This window comes from Notamacropus eugenii, chromosome 3 (assembly GCF_028372415.1).
Source record: "Notamacropus eugenii isolate mMacEug1 chromosome 3, mMacEug1.pri_v2, whole genome shotgun sequence".
Taxonomy (NCBI): Eukaryota; Metazoa; Chordata; class Mammalia; order Diprotodontia; family Macropodidae; genus Notamacropus; species Notamacropus eugenii.
In genome coordinates, this window is record NC_092874.1 from 119,861,744 (window position 1) to 119,887,491 (window position 25,748).

At 44.7% G+C, this 25,748-nt stretch overlaps 2 protein-coding genes across 6 annotated transcripts in view; both read right to left on the reverse strand.

Moving 5' to 3' along the window:
• LOC140533237 (carboxypeptidase A1-like) overlaps positions 1-12,730 on the reverse strand; it is a 16,362-nt gene extending 3,632 nt beyond the window's left edge. Inside the window, exons 1-10 of the mRNA XM_072652732.1 lie at positions 12,455-12,730; positions 11,179-11,260; positions 8,807-8,941; positions 8,010-8,108; positions 7,002-7,103; positions 4,868-4,969; positions 4,419-4,529; positions 3,682-3,772; positions 1,024-1,223; positions 255-339 (exon numbers count right to left, since the gene is read on the reverse strand). Of these exons, the coding sequence (XP_072508833.1) occupies positions 255-339; positions 1,024-1,223; positions 3,682-3,772; positions 4,419-4,529; positions 4,868-4,969; positions 7,002-7,103; positions 8,010-8,108; positions 8,807-8,941; positions 11,179-11,260; positions 12,455-12,543 (1,096 nt within the window). The 5' untranslated portion in view covers positions 12,544-12,730. The remainder of the gene's footprint in view (positions 1-254; positions 340-1,023; positions 1,224-3,681; positions 3,773-4,418; positions 4,530-4,867; positions 4,970-7,001; positions 7,104-8,009; positions 8,109-8,806; positions 8,942-11,178; positions 11,261-12,454) is intronic.
• A 7,147-nt stretch (positions 12,731-19,877) lies between these two features.
• The window catches only part of LOC140533238 (carboxypeptidase A5-like), a 28,238-nt gene continuing 22,367 nt past the window's right edge, over positions 19,878-25,748 (reverse strand). Inside the window, exons 10-13 of one of the 5 annotated variants that reach the window (XR_011976850.1) lie at positions 24,377-24,576; positions 22,567-22,721; positions 21,135-21,219; positions 19,878-20,226 (exon numbers count right to left, since the gene is read on the reverse strand). Coding sequence is in view for 3 of the 5 variants with exons in the window: in XM_072652733.1 (XP_072508834.1) it covers positions 19,885-20,226; positions 21,135-21,219; positions 24,377-24,443 (494 nt within the window). In the remaining 2 variants the exon portion in view is untranslated. Of the gene's footprint in view, positions 20,227-21,134; positions 21,220-22,566; positions 22,881-24,376; positions 24,577-25,748 lie in introns of those variants that run through there. The other 4 variants (XR_011976852.1, XM_072652733.1, XM_072652734.1 and 1 more) reach the window with 4 other exon arrangements.

A 25,748-nucleotide genomic window follows, 5' to 3' on the forward strand; every position in this document is an offset into this window, starting at 1 on the left:
GGTTAAGGACCCCAATTCTAAATGACCAGTCCCATTGGGGGACTGGGAATAACCACTGTTCTTCCCATTATAATAGCTGGATCAGTTTGGTCAGTCCCTTCTCACCTTTCCAGTATTCAGTGCCCAGTGCCCAGGCCTGATTCATTCCATGGATTACTTCCTCCCCCTGACCTACTCTCTGAGGGCAGGGAGAGCCTAGACCAAACACCTTCCCTCTGGTGTGTCTCTAGGTGGGAGCCACTGGGGTCACTTACAGATAGTGGTGATGATGCTGCCATACTTGTACTTGGTCCCATACAGAGAAGCCAGGTTTTCCACTGCAACCTTGGCCAGCGCATCCTTGAAGGAAAAAAAGAGTGAGACCTCCACACGCACATACACACACATGTACGGGTCATAACAATAAATAAAGATCTTCTGAGAACACATGGGGTCTATGAAATTAGAGATGGGAAAGAGGGAGAATGGCTGGAGAATAAGAATCTCATGACTGGCGCAGAAACCCTGGCTCAGCATCCATTGAGGAGGGTGGGTGCTGGAGGCACCCTGCCTCAGGCAACATATCCAAATGAACCAGCCCGCCCAGACAGTCCACCCAGGGGCAGAGCGACCTTGTGTTCCCCAGATCTGTTTTGTTCAGCCCTTTGTCTGTGGTGTTTTCATGGGCAGACCCACAACAGAGCATTTAGAAGACACTCAATATTCCATTAGCCAGGCTCCTTCCTGTCCACCAAGAAGGCAGGGTGAAGCAATCTCACCATGAGCCTGAAGGTCACCTCAACCTTGCTCTGGAACCTACAATAAAGTACCCAACGTCTTTCATTTCCCAACTAAGAAATGATATACTGCACCAAGCTGGTGAGGAATCATGGGTGTAACAGGAGGGAAAAGTACTACACGCCTATGCCTTATTTTCAGCACATGTGGTCTATAAAAATCAAGAGTGTAAAGAAGACAATTAACTATTCCTTTGAACATGTTGGTAAGGGCTGGGGTGAGGATTGGGCAGAGGGTTAGACGTACCAGCTCTGCCTGGTGGGTAGCCCGGGCAGTGGTGTATCCATAAGGGTAGAGAAGAAGCTGAGAGTAGCTATGGAGGGAAATGAAAGCCTTGATGTTCCCGTGGCTATTCACAAAGTCTACGATGGACTTGACCTCCACCTCTGAGTTGGCAAACTTGCCGTGGTAAGTCTCTGAACAGGGGTTGCTGCTGGCTCCAGACACTGTAGAAAACAAAACAAGATAGCATTTTCTAAACCAAAGTCAGTAGCTTTTCTTACTGCATCGTTTTGCTTGGGGTGGGGGTGGGGTGGCAAGGAAAAGTGGAAAGGAGTGGGGTGAGAACCACCCCTATAGGGAGGATTCATAGTGGCAGATGGGAGTCATTGGGAGGGTAGAGACTGTAATGCTTTAAGTTCTAGGTCCAGCACAGTTGGACCTGAGTTGGAAAGGGAACACAGAGAATACTGATGAATCCCTCTCTAGAATAATGATGCTAGGTTGGGAAGTTAGGGGAGTGAGTTAGGGGGTGGTAACTGATATGAAAAAAGAGCATCAATAAAAACCTATTTTTAAAATGCTTAAAAAAACCACAAACAAGAAAAGCAGAACAACAATTTTGTTACTATTTTGTGAAGAGAGGGCGAGAGACAGAGAGAGAGACAGAGACAGAGAGAGACAGAGACAGAGAGAGACAGAGACAAAGAGAAGAGAGAGGCAGAGAAAAGAAAGAGAGAGAAGAAGAGAAAGAGAGGGAAAAACAGAGAGAGGAGAGACAGAGGAAAGAAAGAGGGAGAGACAGAGAGGGAAAGAGAGAGACGGGGGGAAGAGAGAGAGAGACCAAAAGGGAGAGAGGCAGAGAAAGCCAGAGACAAAGAGAGGGAGGGAGACAGAGACAGAGAGAGGGAGAGAGAGAGACAGAGATGGAGAGACAGAGAGAAAAAATCAAATAGAATTCTGGGCCTAGAGTCAGGAAGACTTGAGTTCAGTTGTAGCCTTGGATATTCACTAGCTTGGGCAAGTCTTTTAACCTCTATTTGCCTCAGTTTCCTCATTTGCAAGTTGGGATTAATAATAGTACCCACCTCTCATGCTGATATTTGTAAAGGGCTCAGCACGGTACCTGGCACATGGTAGGTACCATATAAATGCTGTCGACAGATAGGGGATTTGTTGAGGATTAAACTAGAATATCCCTAAATACATCCTTCTCATTGTCACTCCATTTCTTGGGATTTCCTTGTTCAGACTGGGGGCAGCCCTCAACATCTTTCCTTGGGGAACAATCCCTGGCTTCAGGAGGTTCAGCTGACCTCCCATCACCCCTCCCCACTCAGAACAGAGTTCTTGATTCCACTGTAAAGGCTTGTTCTGTCCCGTAAAACTGAGCAATGGATTTGGAGTCAGTTTCTAAACCTTTCTCTGTCACTCACTATGAACTTGGGCAAATTATTTAACTGAGCCTCCATTTCTTCTTTTGTAAAATGAAGGGTTGAACCACAACAAGGCTTCTTAACCTGGGCTCAATTAACTTTTTTTTTTTTTAGGCCATTGGGGTTAAGTGACTTGTCCAGGGTCACACAGCAAATGTTTGAGGTCAGATTTGAACTCAGGTCCTCCTGACGGCAGAGCCAGTGCCCTATCCATTTTTCACCTAGCTACCCCACCATAACTTTAAAAAAAAAAAATTCAATAGCTGCATTTCAATATAATTGGTTTTCATTACTATTCTATACATCTTATGTACTAAAAACATTATCCTGAGGTTTCCATAGTTTTCACCTGATAGCCAAAAGGATTCATACCACCAAAAAAGGTCTAGAAACTTAGAATGCTTGGGGATACTGGACTCTGATTGATGAGCCTTTGCCTTATGTTGCCCAGAACCTGACCCCTATGTTGCTTCTTGGCCATCTCTGCACCATACTCCTGGATGGCCCCTCTGGGAACCCTTCATATATTGTCTTTCTCCATGGGAGGGCAGGGGCCATATTGTTTCTTGGATGTGGATCCTCAGTTTTAGCACATAAGAAGAACTTCACCAAGCCCCTCCCCACTCCAAATCTGTGCTCTTTGCCCCTGCCTCATTGAGACCCTCTTTCCTTTAAGATGTAGCCCAAGTACTAGCTTCTGCAGGAGGCCTTTCCTGAGCCCCCCAACGTCCAGCCCTCTCTCCTTCCTAAATTACCTTTATTTAACTATTCTGTATGTATTTGTATAGGACAACTAGGCGGTGCAGTGGATAGAACACTAAGCCTGGAATCAGGAAGACCTGAGTTTAGATCCGGTTCAGTTAGTTATTAGCTGTGTAACCCTGAGCAAGTCACTTAACTCTGTTAGCCTCAGTTTCCTCAACTGTAAAATGAACTAAAGGAGGAGATGGCAAACCCCTCCAGTCTCTTTGCCAAGACAACCCCACAAAGGGGTCCCAAAGAGTCAGACATGACTGAACAGCAACAAGCATATTTGTACTTGTGAACTCTGTACTTGTGCTGTATTTATATTTACTTGTGTTTGTTGCCGAATTGGACTGTAACTTTCCTCTGAGGAGGGATTATCTCATTTTCTGTGTACTTGTAACTCCAGAACCTCACACCATGCCTGGTCCAGAGTAGTCACTTAATAAATTCTTGTTGATTGATTGGCTCATTGGTCCCACCCAGGAGCCTTGTGTTGACCTACATCCAAAGCCAGCATCCCAGTTCCTGTTGGGGTCCGCACCAATGCAGCTGGATCCAGCAGAAATGGACCGGGTCTTACGCCACATGCGGTTCTGAAACAAAGAAGGGAAAATCAATCAACCAACAAAAATGCCCAGTACTGGGCTGGGTAATACACAAGGAGAAATGGGTCCTGATCTTCATGAGTTTATAACCTGACTAGGGAGACAGAATTAACCTAGGCCAAACCATTAGATAACAATTTAGAGTTCAGTCATGTGGGACTGACTATAAATGAGGGCATCAGTACTTCAGAAAAGAGGGATATCAGACTGGGCTAAAGTCATAAGGAAGGACTTTGTGGAGTAGGTGGGATCCGAAAATGAGCACAAAGAGCCCTTTTATTTCGGCTCTATCCAGGAAATAAGAATACCGTCACTATGTACAGCAGGAGGAAGGATGGGGAAGTAGGGATTAAGCCAGCAAATTCAATAATTAAGAGATATGGGATTGTAGTAGGGAGCACGCTGACTTCCAATGGGCAGAAAGTGAAGAAAGCATGGAGTTGCCCTCTTGTGATTGGACCAGCAGGTAGGAGGTGTCCCAATAAGGCAAGGGCCCACCAGTCCACCCTTTGTCTCCAAGAATTGGTGGACCCTCAGTGGCTCCTGAGGCTGTCCTTTTTCCAAGGACCATGGAACTAGCTAGGAGAGCCCTCCTAGAAGCCAAGGAACTTGGGGCCAGGGAAGGGCACTATACCGAGGAGTGGGTAAAGGCAAAACCATCAGGGTTGGTGACAATCTCTAGGAAGATGTCCATGGAATCCAGGATGGCGGTGAGTGTCTTATCTTGGCCATAGTCCTCAGTGATCTAGGTGAAAGGGGGACAAAATAAGAACAAAGAGGGGGGTATCCTAGGGAGAAAGGGAGGAGTGGGATACAGAGAAGAGTCGGCTTCACTCCTGGGCGTGTGACTCAGACTAACAAGACCCAGATTCTTGAAATCAATAGTAGTACCCAATTTTGCCTGGCCCCTCTGAAGGCATGGGAAGTAATGACCCCAGCAGGAATGGAACCTTGGATAAGCAGACCTGAAGGCACTCTTTTGGAGCATAATGTCTGCAGGTCACTCGGGGGCCATATTCCTTTTTCCCAGTTCAGATAGTGAATGACTTTCCCTTCCTTCTTAATCCAATCTCCAGGTCTTACCTTCTTAGCAAACCAAACTCCACTGGCCTGGGTGACCCATTCCCGAGAATGGATGCCAGTGTCAATCCAGATGGCAGGGCGATTAGTTCCCCCAGTACTGAACTGGAGAAGAAAGAGAGGGATAAAGTTCAGTACAGTTTCTCAACTAATGATTGCCTCCCTCAGCGGATCTGCATTCTGAACTCCAAGACTCATTTTCTCTACAGGTAAAAAGCTGATACTAGAAACTTCTCCCTCCCCTGTCCTATTCTCTTAGATGTGCACCAGAATGAGGTGCCTGCAGAGCCTATGCCAATCACCCAGGGCTAGGAAGCTTCCCTCTCTGCTATCACATATCCTGGTATTCTGAAGGGAGGGCTGGGACCAGGCACCATGCCTGATGATAACAGCAATCCCAGAATCTCAGTCCGAAATGCATTCAGGGGTCAATCTAGGCTAGCCTAGCCCAGCCTAGCCTTCTAGAGCATCAACAACAAGAAATTGTTATCCAATCTCCCCCTAAAGAGCTTGCAGGAGGGGGATCCTCTCTGAGCAGCCCCCTTTTCACTTTGACCATTCAAATTGTTAGGAAAACTTTCTATACCTCAAGCCTAAATCTATGTAGTTCTGCCTTCTGGAACCAAGCAAAATAATTCTAGGCTCTCTGTCCCTCAGAATGACCCTCCAAATACTTGAAGCCTGCTATGACATTCTATCTTATCCCTGCCAACACACTCTGCGTCTCTCTGTCCCTCAGAATGACCCTCCAAATACTTAAAGCCAGCTATGACATTCTATCTTATCCCTGCCAACACACTCTGCGTCTCTCTATGCAAGTGGAAGCATGAAAAAAGCATCATTATCGCCTCACGGACCAAGTGATCTCCAGAAAGAAGTCTTGAAATGACATCTGCCCCATTTCTCTGAATCTGTCATGAAACCTTAGCAAAGACAGGCGATAAGGAGCTCTAGAGGTTTTCCTTTAGCCATCACTGAGGCTGAAGGGATAGACAGGTTAAAACTTGGGATGAGGGAGGCATCTCTGCTGCAAATAACCCCCAAGAGATGGAATCTATTCTACAAGTCAGAGTTCCGTTCTCAGGAGGAGCTGCTTTGCATTGGCACCCTGGGCCTGCACCAGAGCAGATCTGTTGTTTCTACCATCACAAGATTTCTAACATCTGACCCCCTTCTCTCCAGTCATACAGCTATATCACTTTAAATCAGGCCCTTGTCACCTCTCCCCCAGATTATTAGAACAGCCTCCTAATCACTCTCCCTGCCTTGATTGAGTCTTTCCCCATTTCAGCCTATCCTATACATTGCTACCAGAGTAATAAGAGCAAATCTCACCATGTGAGTTTGTTTTTGTACCCTCTAAACTCAACCAACTCCATTGACTCCCTATTGTCTCTAGGATGAAATATGAACTCCACTGTTTAACTTTTAAACCCCTATGTAACCTGGCCCTGAACTATATTTCCCACCTCATTACTCCTCCTCCCATGCACTGAGATCCTGCCAAAGTGGTTTCCTCTCTTCTACTCTCTTTCTCCATCTCTGTGACTTTACACTGGCTGCCCCCTGCCTCCCACGCCTAGAATGTATTCTCTCCTTCCCTGTCCTCTCCTGCCCTCTGCATTCTTTTAAAATGCTAGTCAAGCTCCATCTTCTAACAAAGTTTTTCCTGATTCCCTCCTACTGCTAGGACCTTCCCTCCCAAACTACTTTGCTTAACACTGTTCAAGGATTACAAATGTGTTCAAAATGCTATCTTTAAAAATCATTACTTAGCTTTTTTTTTGGCACCCTCTAAATTTTTGTGTCCTGAGACAAAACTCTTGTTGCCCTGTCCTTGTTATGGCTCTGTGCAATCTCTAAATCCCATGTGGGAAGTATGGAAGCAAGAGACTTCACCTGAATCCAAGATATTCTTAAGAAAAATATTAGCCTGGAAATATCTGGGTCACCTGTGAGACTGTGTCTGTTTGTGTGGGTACATGCACATATGCACGATTAACTCTGTATGATTAAAAATACATAAATGTTCTTGGGCATGAATGGATATATCTGAGTGTGTGGTTATGGTTGTGTCTAGGGCAGGGGCGGAACGGAGGAGGAGCTAAGAACACATGGGTATCCAGGCTTCTGGTACCTTCAGAACATTGAGGGGGCGGCCCTCGTAGCTGCTGCCAATTTGAATCTTACTGACAAGGTTTGCATTCTCAGCCACCAGCAGATCTATAAATTCGTTGATCTATAAACAAAGGCATAGAAAGGAGAGAATGCTTTGAGATTTACATTATCTCATGAGATCCTCCCAGCACTGCCATGAGGAAGATGGTGTAGGTTGTATTATTATCTTCATTTTAAAGATATTCAAGATCCCACAGGTGGCACGCGGCAGAGTTGGACTGAGAACACCAGTCTTCTGATGCTGAGTCTAGTTCTTTCCATTGGACCCCAGAAGAGCCGTCATGGCTCCTGAGGACCTGATTCCTTCTTCCCCCAAGCATCTTGATGTGTCCCTTTGTTGTAGGTATTAGGATATGAGTCCAAAAAACGATGAGAGATATATCATCCCCAAATCCTCTGGGAGCCACAAAACCCAGCCAAATTGAGCATTCAGAGATCCCCTAGACCACACACACACACACACACACACACACACACACACACACACACACACACCCCTCTCAGAAGGAGAGAGGAAAACAACAGTAAAAAACAGCTAATATTAATATAATACTCAGGTTCACTTTATACATTATTTCATTGGATCCTCACTACAACCCTCTGAGGCAGGTGCTATTATTATCCCCATTTTACTGAGGAAACTGAGGCTCAGGAAGGTTAATTTACTTGTCCATGGTTGCACACTTTTATGTGTATAGAGCAGGATTTGAGCCCATGTCTTTCTGCTGGCAGAATCCAGCATTCTCTCTACTATGCTATGAGACCAGCCCAGACCAGCCTAGTCCTCTACAGCATCAACAACAAGAGGCTATTAACCTCTAATAACTGATTCTCAGATATAAGTCCATCATCTGAGAGCATTTCTGGAGGCCTTGCTGTGCAGCAGGGGAAGGGTACTATTTTGTGTTCAAGGGACCAGTCAGTGGCACATACCCATAGTTTGAGGCTATCTGTCTGAGGCCCTTACCTCCTCCAGGGTGTGATAAGTGGCATAATTGAAGGTGTCTGTGGAGCGTGCCCTTGACCGGAAGGCAAGCATCTGTTCCTGTTCCTCGTCCAGGAGCAGCTGGAAAATTGGGGGAGACAATTGTTAAGAAAGAGTCTACTCCTCATTCTCCCCACCATTCCTCTTATCTCCTTGGTAAGAGTTGCTAAAAACAGAACCAGGTAATTCTGGCTCAACTCTGCTGACCCAACACACAGGTGAAGCAGGTAGTCACCTAGATAGTAGAATCGGATGCCCACTGGCCATTCAAACACCTCACCACCCCCCTGTCCTGCCAAGGTACCACCTTCCCATCCTATTGCTATTCTGGGATAGGTGCCACCTCTCCCATCCATTCCCAGCACTGGAGTCATATGTATGTGAAGACACACAAGAATTTCCAGAAGGCCTTTATTGAATAGTACATATCTGACTTGGAAAAGAAGGGAGGGGTTCCCTTACTTAGCGAGGGTTAGTTGATCAGAATAGTTTGTTACAAAACGGGGCTTGAGAGCAGGAGCAGGTCAATGGATAATGAAAGGGCATGGAGTATGACAACAGAGCACTTGGGAGTGGGTGACTGAGGGTAATGGAATGACAAAAAGTAGCCCAAAGATAAAATTTTCTTCCTTTCCCACTTGCTTTGGGTTCAGGAATTAGGAATTGAGAATTGGGGACTGAGATATCCCCTGATAAAGAGACCAGAGTTCTAGGTCCTCGATGACATGCTGATTCCCCTTCTGCCCTCCCCAACCAATGGGCACCCATTCTTCAATTACCTGCACATCCTCAATCATGATAGAATACTTGATGCCATTAGACTCCAGGAACACTTTGACAGCCTGGACACTAGGGAAGGGCACACGGACATCGATGGGAAGGGAGGGGTGGGAGGGACCACTCCAGAAATCCAGCTGTAGAGGACAAAAACGGCAACTGTCACAGGGGGTCTGAGGTGTGCTGGCTAGAACACCAAGACAAAGAGAGGAATACATAGCCAGGGGGAGGAAGGAGAACGTGTGGGTTAAAATTTCCCTTATTGGGATTTAGATCACAGGCTAGGAGAATCCAGAAGAGAAAACATGATTTCTGTGATGACCTGAGCCTAGGAGATTCTATAGAACAGGGAGAGTATACCAGAAAATGGGATAGAGAAGATATGAATGGGAAGAAAGGGGCATACAGGTGAGCTGGAGAAAAAAGAGTGAAGTATCTGGGGACCTTTGTAAGGAGAGATGTAAAGGAATAGGAGCAGAAAAGGGAGAAATTTTTTAAAAAGAGGTAGAAGGAACCATCAAAGCCATCTATCGAGTCAAACATATGTCTCAACAAAAATCCATTCCTTTGTAGCATCCCTGAGTATAGTGACTATATAGTGTACAAGAAGATCCCTAGCAAGGGTGAAAGCAGTCATTCCACTCTGAGGTAGCTTTGTTGTTTAGGAAGATTTTCATTACAACAAACTTCAATCTGCAACACCTTTTCCTTGGCTGTCCCCCACAGCTGGGATTCTCTCCTTCCTTGTCTCCCATTCCTGGCTTATCTCAAGTTCCAGCTAAAATCCCATCTTCAGCAAGAAGCTTTTCCTGACATGCCCCTGCCCCGCAATGCTAGTGCCTTTCCAGATCACTCCTAATTTATCCTGTGTATGACTTGTTGTATGTAGTTATATTGACTGAGAACATTACATTAGACTGAGTTACATTAGACTGAGAACTCTTTGCATTTTTGTATCCCAGCACTTAGCACAGTGCCTGACTCCTAGCGGGTGCCATGCCTGTTGACTTGATTGGACTCACTGGAACTTCCATCTACTGGTCCTTAGTTCTGCATTTTGGGGCCAAGCAGAAAAATCTTATTCCACTGTCAAATGACAGCCCTTCAAATGCCTGAAGACAGCTCTCATGACTCCTCTCTGGCTTCATTTCTCCAGGAGAAACATCCCCACATCCTCAACTGATCTTTATATGGCACTTCACTATTCTGGTTATCCATCTTCAGGCTCCAAGACCATGTTTTCAATGGTCCTCCTAAAATTTGACTCCCAAAACTGAACACAATATACCAGCTATGGTTTCACAAAGGAACTCACCTCCCTAGACCTGGAAAGTATGCCTCTCTTGAGGCACCCTAAGATTGCTTTGGCTTTTGGGGCTGCTCTGTTATGAACAACTCATACCAACATGAGCAATATGGTCAACTCATACTAACCTTGTGGTCTATGGGGACCCTTGGATCTTTTTCAGACAAAATGCTGTCTAGCTAACCCTACCCCCAATTTGTATGTGTGAAGCCGACTTTTCAAAATCAACTGTAATTAATATTTATTCCTATTTACATTTATTCCTATTCTTATAGGATTTGGCCCAATATTTTAGTGTGCAGAAGTCTTTTTGGATCCTGACTTTGGTCTGCAAGGAGTTAGCTAAACTTCCTAACCTGAATTAATCCTCAAATATCAATGCCTTTTTTCATGTGTTTGATAAAAATGTTGAACCTCACAGAGCCGAGCATAGAGCTCTGGGAAACTCTGGTAAAGAACTGTTGATGTATTGACCTTGGACAATTAATGGCTACTCTATGGGTTTAATCTTTCAACCAGTCTTGAATCCACTTAAATTAACTATCATTAGCCTACACCATCATGTCCATAAGCACAGGAATACAGCATTTATGTTACAAAATGTTAGAGCAGAAAGGGATCTTATAAATTCTAGACTAACCCCCTCACTCTTGAAGAAGAAACTGCAGCTCAGAGTAGTCAAGAGATTTGCTCAAAGTCACACAGCTAATGAGTGGCAGAGTCAAAACCCATGACCCCTACTTAGGGCTCTTTTCACTTCCCTCCCCCCACTGTCTTTGCAGTTTATTTTTCTGAGAAGGGTTAGTCCATACTTTTCCATCCCATGGAATTAGCAGCATTAGCTCCATGGGCACCACTCAGCCCCAAAGGCCCAGAATCTCCAAAGGGAACAGCCTGAACCCTAAGATAGAAACAAGAAACTGTTGGGGCTCAGAATGGGAGTCTGGATAGGGCAGAGAGTTTGGAGGAAGCAGGGACGGGGTCAAGTTCTGTATCTCAGCCATACTTGGACCTTGTAGGAAGAGTTTTTCTCCCAGAAAGGTGACTCCAGGACCACAGTCCTCTTACCTGGAGATGGTCCAGCTCCTCCAGCTCCCTCACCTTCTCTACTTGAGCTTCATCGGCTGCTGAGATTCGGAGGACTTGGTGCCTGTGCAGGGGCAGAGCAGGTGACTGAGTGGCATGGCCTGGAGGAACCCTGGATCTCTTTCCTACTTCTTAAGTTTCCCTACTGACCTCCACGCTGTCACCACCCTATCTGCCTATGTCAGGGCAGGGTGAGCTTCCACTCTCTCCTTGGTTGGAGAGCCATGGACACTGAGGTGGTGTTCCTAGCACAGGTAGGACTCCCCACAATGGCCCTAAATTTCCCTTTAGGTAAAGAAAGGGGCAAGCAGCTAGGTGGCACAGTGGAAAGAGTGCTGGCCCTGGAGTCAAGAAGACTCATCTTTCTGAGTTCCAATCTGGCTTCAGACTAGCTGTGTGACCCTGGGCAAGTCACTTAACCCTGTTGGCCTCAATTTTCTCATCTGTAAAATGAGCTGGAGAAGGAAATGACAAACCACCCCAATATCTTTGCCAAGAAAATTCCAAATGGAGTCATGAAGAGTAGGTAGGGCATGACTGAAACAACTGAGAAGAAAAAAAGAGGAGATGAAGTGGTTCATGATTCAAAAGTGGAAGGGAATAGTGGTGTGCATGTGTGTGTGTGTGTGTGTGTGTGTGTGTGTGCTGTATGTATGTGAAGGTCTAGGGGCCAGAGAAGGTAAAAGGAAAGGCATCCCAGAAGTAAGGCAGTCTCAGCAACTAAGGATCATAGCAATAGAATTTTAGAGTTGAAAGATTTCAAGAGGCCATCAACTCCAATCTTATTTTACAGAGGAAGAAACTGAGGCACAGAAAGGTAAATGACATCGCTAATATTTGAGGCTGAATTTGAACCCAAGGCTCCCCAATTCCATGTCCATCCAACATTCCACATTGCTTCCAGAGACCCTTCTCTTTCTCTTCCTTTAGAGTCCTGAGAACACACTTGCCCACCTTCTCAAAATTGGGTCTCTAACATCCCCCTCCCAATGTGGCTCAGTTCTCTCCTGTGGATTCCTTCTCAATCTGTGTATCTTTCTTCAGCCCCAAGAGACAGTCCTTAAGAAAACAGGCCTCACTGACCAGCAGTGTCTTTAGTCTTTCTATCTCTCAAGGGGCACACTGGCCCTCTCCCTTACAATGTCTTTCCTTCATCCATCCACCTGTCCCTTCCAGGCTTTAAGCAGGAACTGAGAGACTCTTCCCTTTCCTAAGACCCAGAGGGTATGACCTTTCTTTCCCTCATCCAACCACCTACCCAGAAAAATCCTCCTTGCCAAACACAGCCAGGAACACAGCACTCAGAACCAGCAGTCCCTTCATGGTGAAGCTACTCAGGAAACTCATTCTGAGGTAAGGAGAAAGAGTCCAAGGCTTTTAAACTCAGCCCAGTGAAGACCAGTTGACCTCCAGAAAGGCAGACTGTATTGGCTCCACCCCTTTCACCTGCTCTCAGTCCCACGATAGATCACTCTCCAACCCTATCCCCTAAACTCTGAGGGCTTTCTGCCCTTGCTGATAAAGCACTGAGAATGGGCCAGCTGGGGAGATAGGCTGAGTTTCAACCCTTTGACTCTCAGCAGGGGCTGGGCTGAGTTTTAGGTGACCCAGACCTCTATTCCTGCTTTTTCCTGTGGTTTTCAGCAAAGGCCATATCTCAGATTACTGAGCAAACATAGCTGGGAGTTAGAAGGTCTGGCACCTAGAGAATTTCGGATGATGAAACTCTCATTCTCCGCAGTTCCACAAACCAAGTTCTGTGCAAGGGGGTAGGGACAGAGGGGAAAAAACGACAGTCTCTGACTGTGAAGCTTACCATCTAATGGGGGAGGGGAGAGTGTCCAAACTCAAGTAAGTATGACACAAGGAAGGATGTGACAAGGACAAAGAATGGGGCAAATCTGAGGAGAGAGGGAACGCTTTCAGCTGGAGATACAGGGTTACATTTCTGATCACAGAGTAAACAGATATCTTGGGACATCTGGAGTCCTTTGCTCCCATGGAAGAGGGACCTGTAGCTCTCCACCCTGCTCTCTATACTGATTTGCCTCCTTACCCCATAGACCTACAGCTGAGACCGTTCCTACTCTCTCACAAACAGAGCTGTCCTGAGGATATGGTAAGCTGGGTCCCTATTCTCAGGCCCTACATTTTGGGAGGCCCAACAATATTTTGGGAGAAAGAACAAGGAGTCAATTTGTGGCTTAGAGTGGAAGTCGTTGTCCTTAAATTAGAAGAGGTCGTAGTTCAGCTCCCTTGTATTTCAGGTAGGGGAACTGAGGCCTAGAAAAAGGTAGGGAAGTAACTTGTACCAGGCCTTCACAGAGAGCAGAACCAGCATCTGAAAACAGGCCAGGTGACTCTAAAATCCAGTGAAATATATAACCCTGTTTTTCACAGCTTCAGTTTCCTCTTTTGTAAAATGCAGATAATCGTACTTACACTATATACTTCAATCAACCAAACCCCTGTTACGTGTTCTTTTAGGTGCTGCAGACACAGCCAGAATTGAAGCAGCCTCTGCCCTCAAAAAGCTTACATCTCATTACTGGAGACAGGTGAATATATACTATATTTTACCGCATAATCATTGCAGACTTTATGCCAATTTTTTTTTGCAAAAAAAGTAGGGTGCAACCCTTACATGAAACATTTTTTTTAATTGTGCTGATATTCTTTAAAAATCATTTATTATTAAACTGTCTTTGGTGCAAGATTAGGATGCACAGAATACCCGTGAATATATGTTAAAACTGAAGACTGACAATGCACCTGCACTAAGAATTCTAGGCTCATGTTCACAATCTGCAAGAGATAAGTGTGTTTCCAGATGCCTCTGGTGAATGCTTTGCTACACTGTTCACCTTTTAAGCAGCATGATGAACAGAATCATACCATGCAGCAATTATGCAATGAAAGGTCATAAACCAACTTTTGGACTGAAAAAGCAGCGTGCAATGATTATGCAATGATGATGATCATGCGGTGAAATACAGTATGTGTGAATATATATCAAATATATACATGTTATACATGCATATGTAACATAGAACCAATGTGTGTGCATACATATATGTTATATGTGTGAAATATATGTTAGTATATGGTATATGTGAAACAAATACGAAGTAATTTTGGGAGGAAGCATTTAGTAACTTAAGAGAAAATGAGGATCAATACAAAGGAGAGGTCCAAGTATTGTGTTATGGGAAAGGCTTCATAGAGGAAGTAGCCCTTAACTTGGTCCTTGAAGGAAGCGATGCACTTCAATAGACCAGAACAGGGGCTGGGAGTGAAGGAACAGGAGGTGGGGAAAATCCCTACTAGGATGAGAGAGAGTATGAACAAGGGTACAGAGACAGAAGAAGGGAGGATGAAAATGGAGGATAGAGGATAGTCTAGTTTGACTGGAGTGTAGAGTATGCAAAGGAGAATAGTAGGAGATAAATCTGGACAGGTAAATTGGAGTCATATTGTAAAAGGGCTTTGATCACCAGGTTTAGAAATTGATGCTTCCTTGGACAGCTCAAAGCCCTGGTAATAAAGGTAAGACCCAAAAACAAAGAGAGATAAAAGAAGAGGGAGAAATAATTAAGAGGGAACTCAGGACCAGAAAGGTCAGCATAGAGGTAAGAACATTTTGCTTTTCATAAGTCACAGTAAAAAGAAAGAGACCTAAGGTAAGTAAGGAGTGGGATCCAAAAGGGTTAAGTCTCTCTTGAGGGAATGAAGTTGGAAAACATTTAGAGAGTGGATCTCAGTAAGAGAAGACAGATATGGGTAAAGGGCACTGAGTTCCCAGTCAGCAGGGTTACAACATGTAGATGGAGAACATTTTTGAAAGTTAGGGAGAAAGGAGGTGTGGAAAACCAATTTTGACACCTTTCCTAGGTCAGCCCTGCCTTTAACCACTGTGAGTTGCTGTTGTATTGGGAGAAGATTCCCTTAGACTCCACTCACTCATAGTTACTGGACCTGGGAATCTTAGCCTTAGACCTGGAAGCAACCAGATATGTGAAGCGAGATCAAGGACCTCCTCTCTTTTGGTGACCCATCTATGGGGATTGTCACCTACACATAGGGTGCTGGAACAGAAAATCATGACCAGCCCAGGACAGTACCAGGCCAATGACTGCTCAGCCAGCCAGTGGAGAAACCCAGTGACCAAAAGCACAGAAATAGTATCCAGAAGGCAGTACATGCCTATCCACTTACAGCCTACTGTGTAACTAACACCAAAAACCACCCTCAGGCTCCTTCCGAATTGAACAGTCACTTTGTTCAGTACTTATACAATTTAAAAGAACTGTAACTACATCAGAGTGGGTACTCCCATTGCTGCCTCAGGGGTCACAAGTTCTGTAATCAAAAAGCCTGGTCACCTTCTAGTGATGAGCATCCTTCTGGTGGCCATCCTTCTATCCTCGTGGCTCTTTCTAGAAATGTATACAGCATAAGATGTGACCAGTGCCCTACAAAAAGTCTTTCAATCCTTGGTAGGATCTGCCAGTGTTAGCTCTGTTTTCGAACAGTTTGGAGAACTTTTGGTCACCTTCCATGATGCAGCATCAGAATAGAGAGACAATATGGTATAGTAGCTAGGACACTGGACTTAGACTGAGTTTAAATTCTGTTTTAATGATTAATTTTGTGACACTGGGCAAGTCACTTAATCTTCCTATGACTCTGTTTCCTCATTTATAAAAATGAAAGGGGGTCAGCTAGGTAGTACAGTGGATAAAGCACCAGCCCTGGAGTTAGGAGGACCTGAGTTCAAATCTAGCCTCAGACATTTACTAACTGTGTGACCTTGGGCAAGTCATTAACACCAATTGTCTCCATAAATAAATGAATGAAAAATGAAAGGGTTAGACTTGGACTCTAAAGTCCCTTTCAATTCTAAATCTATAATCCTATGAAAAAGACAAGAGGGGAGCATAGTTAATGTGCTTTTATATTTTACCAAGTGTTTTCCACATACATTACTTCCTATATTTCTTCCTAATAGCCCAGTGAGTTAGGATCACAGATGTAGAAATGAAGGGGATCTTGGAGGCCATTTTGTCCAATTCCCTCATTCTATAGATAAGGAAACTAAGGCCCAGAGAAGGGGAGATTTGCTCCACGTTTGACAAGGCAGGCCTTCTTAACCTCATTGTATTGAAGAAAAAATGAAAGGGGTGGGAGGGAAAAACAAACAGAGATAAACATAGAGACAGACACAGAGAAATAGAGAGATAGACACAAAGAAAGAGATGGTGGAGAGTGAGGAATGGGGGAAGAGAGGAGTTGAGAAATAGGGAAACAAAGAAAGAGACTCTTAGGGAGGAGGAAAAGAAGAGAGACCAAGAAAATGAGACAGCCACAGAAAGAGGAAGAAAGAGAAGGGAAATGAAAAAAAGAGAGAGAGAAGGGAAGAAGAGAGGGACAGAGACAAAGAGAAATTTAAGTGACTTACTCAAGGTCACACAACTAATAACAGAGTGAAGAATGTAATCCCTTCCCCTCACTTCCTTTCCATGATGCTGAAGCAGAATATACTTAGGACTGTGGAACAATTTCAGTGTCTTGGAAGGAAGCCACAGACCCTTAAGTGGTCTCTGTGGCTTTTTTGACTGTTAGGTAAGTGGTTAGAGTGCTGTGTCAACTGAACCAAGGTTGTGAGTTCCATTCCCACATGGGTCAATTAGCTTCATTCCAACCCCAGGCATCTCTCAAGTGGAACTAGGTGTGATACCTCATTGCAAACCCATCCCCCCTCAACTTAAAGCTTCAGTTGTTGTGTTTGTCCTTCGTTGCCGAAGAAGACTGTGCCATCAGAGAAATGATGACAGGGCTTGCACTTGACTCTGTTTTGAGTGAGGGAGGGCTGTGCAGGTCACCGGCCTCATTTCTCCTCCACAGCCATCTGAATCCAGTGACCAGGTATTCATCAGGATGACTGGAGATGACCCAGGATGAGGCAATTGGGGTTAAATGACTTGCCCAAGGTCACACAGCTAGTGAGTGTCAAGTGTCTGAGATGAGATTTGAACTCAGGTCCTTCTGACTCCTGCACTGGTGCTCTATCCCCTGCACCCCTAGCTGCCCACTAAAGCTTCAGTAGAATTGAAAAGAATCTTAGAAGTCACCTACAGCCAGCCCTTTTTCATTACAGATGAAGAAACCAAGATTCAGAGTGGTTAATTTGCTCAAGGTCACACAACTAATGAGTGGTGGATGGAGAACTCAGTCTAGTCTGACTTGTCTTTCTTTCAGTTGTTGCCTTTTTATAGTATAGACATTCCTCCTTAGCCACTCCAGCTGAAGAAGCCAAATCCAATGTGGTAACCAGCTCTGCCAGGGGATGCCATGCTCCAGATCTGTATTCCCCACCTTTTTACTAGGAGTGGAAAGGTGCGTTTCCTTATCAGTTCTTCAGAACCGACTTTGTTCATGACTAGTTTGTTGGAGTGCCACTCCTTTTTATTCATATTACTGTGGTCCTTATATATACATATATATATTTGTTCTCTTATGCCAATAAATAGATTACAAGTTCCTTAAAGGCAGGCATCCATTTTTAATCTCAATTTTGTGTCTCCCCCAGCTTTCCTCCATTTATTAAAATAAATTTAATTCAACAAACGTTTATGTGACTACTATGTGCAAGGAACTGTCCTCCAAGGGGGTTAAAGAGACAACAATGAAACACCCTCAACCCTCAAGAAACTTTTATTCTACTCAGATAAAAAGATAGATGCTATGTTCTATGAACTTTTCACACATCTGGAATATTGAGGATGCGTATTTGCCCACTGATTATGTGAATCTGTATCTGTGCACCAATTGTGATTTTTCCAGTACTGCATTTTTTGGGGGGGGGGGGGGACCAGATGGAGTGTAAGGAGAGTGTGGATTTTTGTTCTGGAAGGCATGCAGGACAGAAAGGTCTCTAGACTTCCCTATGTTTCAAGTCTGACTAATTGAAACTCTGGAGTATTGTTTTACGTAGACAACTCAACCCTCCCATTAGCATCATGGGGGTAAAAAAGAGTTGAAAGGGATTTTCTTAATCTAAATGAGAGATTGAACTCCCAGAGTAGAAGTTTTAGACATAATCAAAGGAGTTCAGAAGACAGGTTTCACCTAAGCCTGAGGATTTCTGCTTCTAGCCTTGGCTTTGAGGTTTAAATCACCAGATAGTTACCCCCTAAGGCGATGTGCTAAAAGAGCTGGGGGAAACCCAAAACAAACAAAAAAGGGGAGATGGTAAAAAGCTGCTTCTTCTGCAGAACGTGAGGTGGCGCCCAAGAGCTGTCTAGCAACAGGGGTTACGGAGCTCTGCTAGCCTAGCCCGGGGGCGCCCAGGCAGACTCAAGCTATCCCTGGAGCAGCATCTCCTTAGAAGGACCAGCCAACAGCACTGGGGAGGCAAGGATTTCTAGCATCCTCCTTGGGTGTCACAGCACCATCCTCAGGGATGCAAATTGCCTCTAACTCTCAATGTACCTTATACATGTACCCTCTCCTCATCATATCACCCTGGCCACACACGTTCCCATACCTGTGCCTGCAAAACTGATAATAATGGCTAGTATTTAGATAGCGCTTTGCCACTTTGCAAAGTTTATCTCATTTGATCCTCACAGCAACCCTAGGAGGTAGGTCTATTATTATCCCCATTTTACAGATGAATCTCCAGTAGGTTTAGTAACTTTCAGGTCTGAGGTAGGACTTGAAATCTGGGGATTTCTTGACTGAAAATCTAGCCATTCAATTTTGTAAATACAAGATGGAGGAAGAATGCTAGATAATAACAACCATAAATAGTACTTCCACAGGGCTTTAAGGTTTGCAAAGCACTTCACAAATAATAATAGCTAACATTGACATGGGTAGCTAGGTGCTAGGTGGATAGCATGCAGAGCCTGGAGTCCGGAAGACTTATCTTACTGAGTTCAAATCCAGCCTCAGACACTAGCTGACTGACCCTGAACAAGTCACTTAACCCCGTTTGCCTCAGTTTCTTCACCTGTACAATGAGCTGGAGAAGGAAATGGCAAACCACTCCAGTACCTCTGACAAGAAAACCCCCCAAAAGGGTCATGAAGAGTCAGAGACCTGAAAAGTGACTAAACAACATTGATATAACACTGACTACGTGCCAAGCACTCTACAATTATTATCTCATTAACAGAGGTTACTTGATTTACCCAGAGCCACACAGCTAGTAAGTCTCTGAGGCCAAATTTGAACTCAGGCCTTCCTGATGGCAGGTCCAGGGTTCTATCCACTGCAAAACCTAGCTATCCCATTCCCTTTTCACATTCTCCCTCTTGCTGTACCACAGTACTCTGTACTATTAGGGAGTGCATACAGATCATTTTTGTTGCCATTTATATCGACACATTTCTTAATTACAAGTCTTCTGGTTTTTAATAATTTGTCCTCTGGTTAGTATAACATAAGCTATGCTTTGTAGTTTAACTAAAAATGTGCTTTGAACTTAGGGTAGCTTTCAGGGGGCCCAGATGGATATTTCTGTACTCTTTTTTTTAAACTCCCTCTGTAAGTCATTCGATACTTCAGTACTGAGGTAAAGGATCTCCCTCCCTTCCCCTCTGCCAGAAAATTCTGATGCTGAAGGATGATGGACATACCCAGGTATGAGAAAGAGAATCTCAGTTTCAGAGGCGGGAAACGGGGTTAAAACTTGTTTTTATTGTTTGAAGGAGAAAGAACAAGGGGAGGTTGGATAGATGTGGAGACAAAGGAAAGGAACAACTCTGGTTCTGGGGATAGGCCTGGGTTGGGCAGAGAAAGAAGCTTCTTCCTCAGGCTGTGGCTGTACCTAGAGTTGCTAGTAGGGGTTATCATAGGCATGTTTAATGATGGCCAGGATGGCTGGCCAGGTCTCTTCCGCTGTGGGGATGATCTGACTGGCGGGTAGTAAGAAGCCATAAATCCCTGTGTCCCGAAGCTCAAAGGTAAATGAATATTTGATGTCATGGTCATAAGCCCAGTCGATAGTGATCCCGTTGGCCATATCTATGAAAAAAAAGGGTGAGAAAATTGGGGATGGGAGGAGGGAAGACAAGGCATCCAGTAAGATGTGGTTACCATGTTGGTTGGTTTGGCTTCTTCCACTAGAGTGGCTAAGGAGAAATGTTTGTGGTGTAAAAAAACAACAGCCAAAAGCAGACCCTGTGACGAATGGGGCTGGTAAACACAGGAGAGGCTGAAGAAGGCAGGGAAGAAGGACTGGTTGAAATACGGAAAGCAACCAGGAGTTACTTCCACTCCTCTTATGCCAAAGAGTTGATAGTGAAAGACTAGAATATTGTAAAATACATAAATAAATGGAATATTCTAGAATATTCACAATCTCGAAGAAGCATATTATGTGCATACATACATATGTACAAACATGTATATGTGAATACACTTGTATGTACATTTCTATGCTTCTGCCTACATGGATATGTATGCATGCATACAGGTGTATATGTATATGCACATATAAACACACGTGTAGAGACTATTGTATAGAGAATATTTATCTACAGAATACAGAATACATATGTAGAGTAAAATTTCCTTGAGATCAGGGACTGTTTAATGTCTATCTTTAAGGCCCTGGCACATTGTAGTTGCCTAAAAATTGTTTATTGGATTGAATTAGAGAAAAGATGGGGGAGATAACAAAGATGGAATAACTTGGTCCTTGTCAGCTAATAGAGGGCAGCGTGTAGGACATAGACAATGGAGTAACTTGGCTAGGGGCTATGGCAGTCCTGCAATCTCAATCCCCAAAGCATCCATCCGCTTGCCCAACAGCCACCCCCCCATACCCATACCCACCACCCACCCCCGTGGGAAAGAAACACCTGGACTAGGGAGTCTGACTGGAGAAGAACCCACAGGTGCTGCTGCTGCCTGGGGGAAGGCTTACTCACACATGGTGCTGATGGTTCTCCCATAGATGTACTCAGTTCCATGCACTTGGGAGAGAGCTGCCACTGCCTTGCGGGCAAGACTATGCTGCCAAGGAAACATCACAAATGTAAGAGACAGGAGGATGGAAGGAACTGGAATTATACTCCCTCTGGACAGCGGGAAAGGGCTAGGGAGGCTAGAGGCCTACAGAACATCTTGTTTTTGGTCACTTCATTCGAGACTAACTCTTCATGATCCCTTTTAGGGGTTTTTCTTGGCAAAGATACATACTGGAGTGATCTGATATTTCCTTCTCTAACTCATTTTACAGATGAGGAAACTGAGGCAAACAAGGACTTGCCCAGGGTCACACAGCTAGTAAGTGTCTGAGGCTGGATGTGAATTCAGGTCTTCCTCACTGCAGGTCCAGCACTCTGTATGCTGCACCGTCTGGCTGACCCTATAGAACATCACTTGGTGTGGGGCAGGCCCAGAAGGCAGGAGGCTTGGGTTCTAGTTATCATCCTGGGCCTCAATTTCCTCATCTGTAAAATGAGGGAGATGGACATAATGAGATCACCTTCTGAGGGAGGTTCTTCTGGTTCTAAAATCCCAGAGGCTAAGGCCTTTTCACTACTTTAACCCTGACTCTCCTAATTTGACAGGAAGAGTGAAAGACACCCCACAGAACTCACACAGTGGATGTCAGACAAACATTCATTAAGGGAATGCTGACGTTGACTCTTAGTGCACTTGGGAGATCGGTCAGAGTTTATGGATGCCTTGAAGAAGGGAGCCCTATGGCCTCTGGCCTTGGCTTCAGAGTCCCCCAACTAAGCCCTCTGGGAATCCTAATTCCTTTATTTCTTTTCTTTTTTTAAGGGGGGAAGGGAAGGCAATTTGGGTTAAGTGAATTGCCCAAGGTCACACAACTAGTAAATGTGTCAAGTGTCTGAGGTCACACTGGAACTCAGGTCCTCCTGATTCCAGAGCCAGTGCTCTATTCACCACTCCATCTAGCTGCCCCATTAATTCCTTTATTTCCAAGGAGGAGGCAATGGGGCTCCCAGCTCTTACAACACACTGGCTGAAGGAGATCCCAGACCACCTAACAGGCAGAGGAGCTTGGGAGCTTCTAGGAGGTGAAGTCTAGTCCCTTCCTGCAGGGAGAGCAGAGCTCTCTACATATCTGGGCCCTCCCTGACCACACAGGACCCCCAAATCATGTGGCAACAATGAAGTGCCTCGGCTCCTTCAACCTATTGGAAAGGTGAACAGAGGACGACAGTTCAGGATGAGTCCTAGGGGAATCTAACTCCAGACACAGCCATCCTCCCAGGAGGGCTGCGCTGCCCCTTTTCTCCCTTCATAGTTTATTTCCCCGTATCAGCCCTCCGAAGTCCTTTTTCACATATCTACTCAGAAGGGGCACCTTTGGTGAAAAGCACTCACCAGTACAAGAGCAAAGATTACCCCTATTGGTTCCCGTGACTGTGGCAAGAAGTCCTGCTGTTGGAACCTTGATCTGCAAAGGTCTCTCCCAACTGGCCGAGGCGGTTACTTGTTGTTAGGCAAACTTGTGCCGTATCTGGTCCAAATAACTGGGTCTGTATCATGTGATTAAGTACTTCCTTATCAGACAAATTATTTTCCCAATCCTTCACCATAATGTATTTGCTGCAGCTGTAGGTGGGCCAGGGAGATTAGATTACCAGTCTTTCTTCACTTGTTGTTTTTGTCTTTCTGTTCAGCGGATGGAGGTTCTCCTAGGGCCAGAGATTTGAAACTGAAAGGGACCTTAGAGCCCAAACTCCCCATTTTATAGATGTGGAAACTGAGGGTTAGAGAGACATGCCAAGGCTACACAACTAGTAAGTGGCAGAGGTTGGATCTGCACCCAGGTCTTCCTATTCATTATGTCACTATTCCTGGAAGAACCAAAATCCAGCCTATGTGATCCCTTGGTGAATAATGCTTGTAATGTATTTATGTATTTAATATATATTTAATGTCTTCCCTGTCCTCCACCACCTCCCCAAATAAAACTAGGGCTCCATAAAGGACTGTATCTTTTCGGTACCCTCTCTGCCACCTAACACAGTGCCCCATACACTCCAATAGCCTGGTGAATCTGTGATTGCCTCAATGTGGGCATTCTGGCCAACAATGCATCTCCCAACCATCCATGCCTGATCATCCTGTCAATCAGTTAGTATTTATTAAGCACCTAATGTGTTCCAGGCCCTGTGCTAAGCATTGACCCATCTGGTGTTCTGCCAAGAAAACACTCCATCTCTTCGATCTGGACACTCTCTCTGGCTACTCCCCATGCCTGGAATGCTCTCCCTCCTCTGCTTCCTTTAAATCCTAACTAAAATCCCACCTTCTATAAGAAGCTTTCTATAACCCCTTCTTAATTCCAGTGCCTTCTCTCTATTAATTTTTTCTGATTTATCCTGTATATAGCTTGGTTTGTATATATTTGTTTCCATGTTGTCTCCCACATTGGATTATAAATTCTTTGAAGGCAGAAACTCATTTGCCTCTTTTCCATATCTCCACCACTTAGCATAGTGCCTAGCACACAGTAGACACATTAAATATTGATTGATTGACTGATAAATTGATCATCCCTGAAACTCCTGTTGCCCTCCTCCCATGGCTTTGTCAAGGGAGGGGCACCACTGCACTAGGGGACTTCCTAAAGCTCTCTTCACATTGTAAGATGTTAATGGATGCTAGTGGACCATGGGCACTGTCTACAGGCTGTCTTTCCCTCTCTCCACCTGTCTTGTCCATCATTTTTTTCTGTCTCTGAGGACCACCTCTCATGGATTAGACATGTTATTTTACTGTGATTCCAACAATATCTTCCCTCCCAGAATCATTCCTCCCCCCGTGCATGGTGCGGCACATTCAGTGTGGCTTAGGTTTAAGTCTCACCTCTGATACTTATTATCTCTGTGAATTTGGGCAGGTTTCTTCAACTCTCTAGGCCTCACTTTCCACATCTGCAAAATGCTGGTCTCTAAGGCTACATTCAGTTTTAAATCTATGATTCTTTAAACTGTACAAGGAGTCAGTCGTGGTGGGAGGACAACTTCCGCATAGGACATTTGGGCCTTTATCCTACAGGTTGTGGAGGGTACCTGTGTTCTTTTCCCTTTTTGGAAAGCCTGTCAAATAAGAGTTTTCCCCCTCTGCTTTGGGAGGATGGTTTTCCCCACCCAACCCCACCCATATGATAGGACAGGAATATTACCAGCTCCTCATCATCATGAGTAGGCTCCTTCCTGCAGCCATAGGGATACAGGAGCATCTGGGAATAGCTGTGGATGGAGATCACAACCTTGAAATGTTTGTGCTTCTGGATGAAGTCCGCAATAGAGGCCACCTCTGGCTCAGAGTGAGGGAAGGGCCCATGGTAAGTCTCTGAGCAAGGGTTGTTGCTAGAACCAACACCTAGAATTAAGTCCCCCACACCCAAAAATGCAAATTATAAAATTGTAGTCCAGAGAAGAAGTAGGGTATAGTAGAAAGAACCCAGAAACTATTATGCTATATGAAACAAATAGTGAGATGGTTTCAGAAAACCTGAGAAGACTTATGTGAATTGATGCAAAGTGAATACAGAAGAACCAAGGGAACATTGTACACAGTAAGCACAATTGTAACAATCAAATGTGAAATACTGAGCTACTCTGGTCAATCCAAGACAATTCCAAAGGACTCATGATGAAAAATCCTCTCCACATCCGGAGAGAAAACCGATGAACTCTGAGTGCAGACTGAAGCACATCCTTTTCATTTTCTTTATTTTTCATGCTTTTTTTTGGCAGCATGACCAATACTGAAATATGTTTTGCATGACTTCACATGTATACTTGACATTATATTGCTTGCCTTGTCAATGGGTGCACAGGAGTGACTGGACAGAGGGAAGGAGGGATTTGGAACTCAAAAATTTTAAAAATGAATGTTAAAATAAATAATTTCCAATGAGATAAAAGAAAGAAAGAGAAAGGAAGGAAGGAAGAAAAAGAAAGAAACAATCAAACAAAGAAACAGAAAACAGGATTTGGAGCCAGAAGACCTGTGTTCACCACCTGGCTATGTCAGTTATTATCTGTGTGACTCTGGGCAAATCATTTGAATGCTAGGTATCTCTGTAACAGCCTCATCTGTAAAATGAGGAGGCTGCAAGCAATGCTTTCTGAGGTCACAGGGTCACAGAATATCAGAGCTGGAAGGGGCCTCAGGGGCCATCTGCTCTAACCTAAACCACAGAGAATCCCCTTTAAAACATACCTGACAAGTGCTTAGACAAGCCTTTGTTTGAAGACATCAAGGGAGAAGAGGATGTTTTCCAAAGCAACCCATTAGCCAGCTCTTTAGCCTATGATCTAAGACCTTGAATATGTAACCCAGAGAAACTGTCAGGCAGGTAGCCATATGCTAGTTTGACAAGTCAATGACCCAGCTTGGGGGCTACCTCTGTGTGTTCTATGGATGTCACAAAGAGCCCCCCCTCTAAGAACACTAAGGGTCCCCATCATCATGGCTAATCCCAGCTCCCTCACTGAGTCAGAGTAACACCAGCAAAGACCCCTTTCGATGACCCCCATCTACTCCTG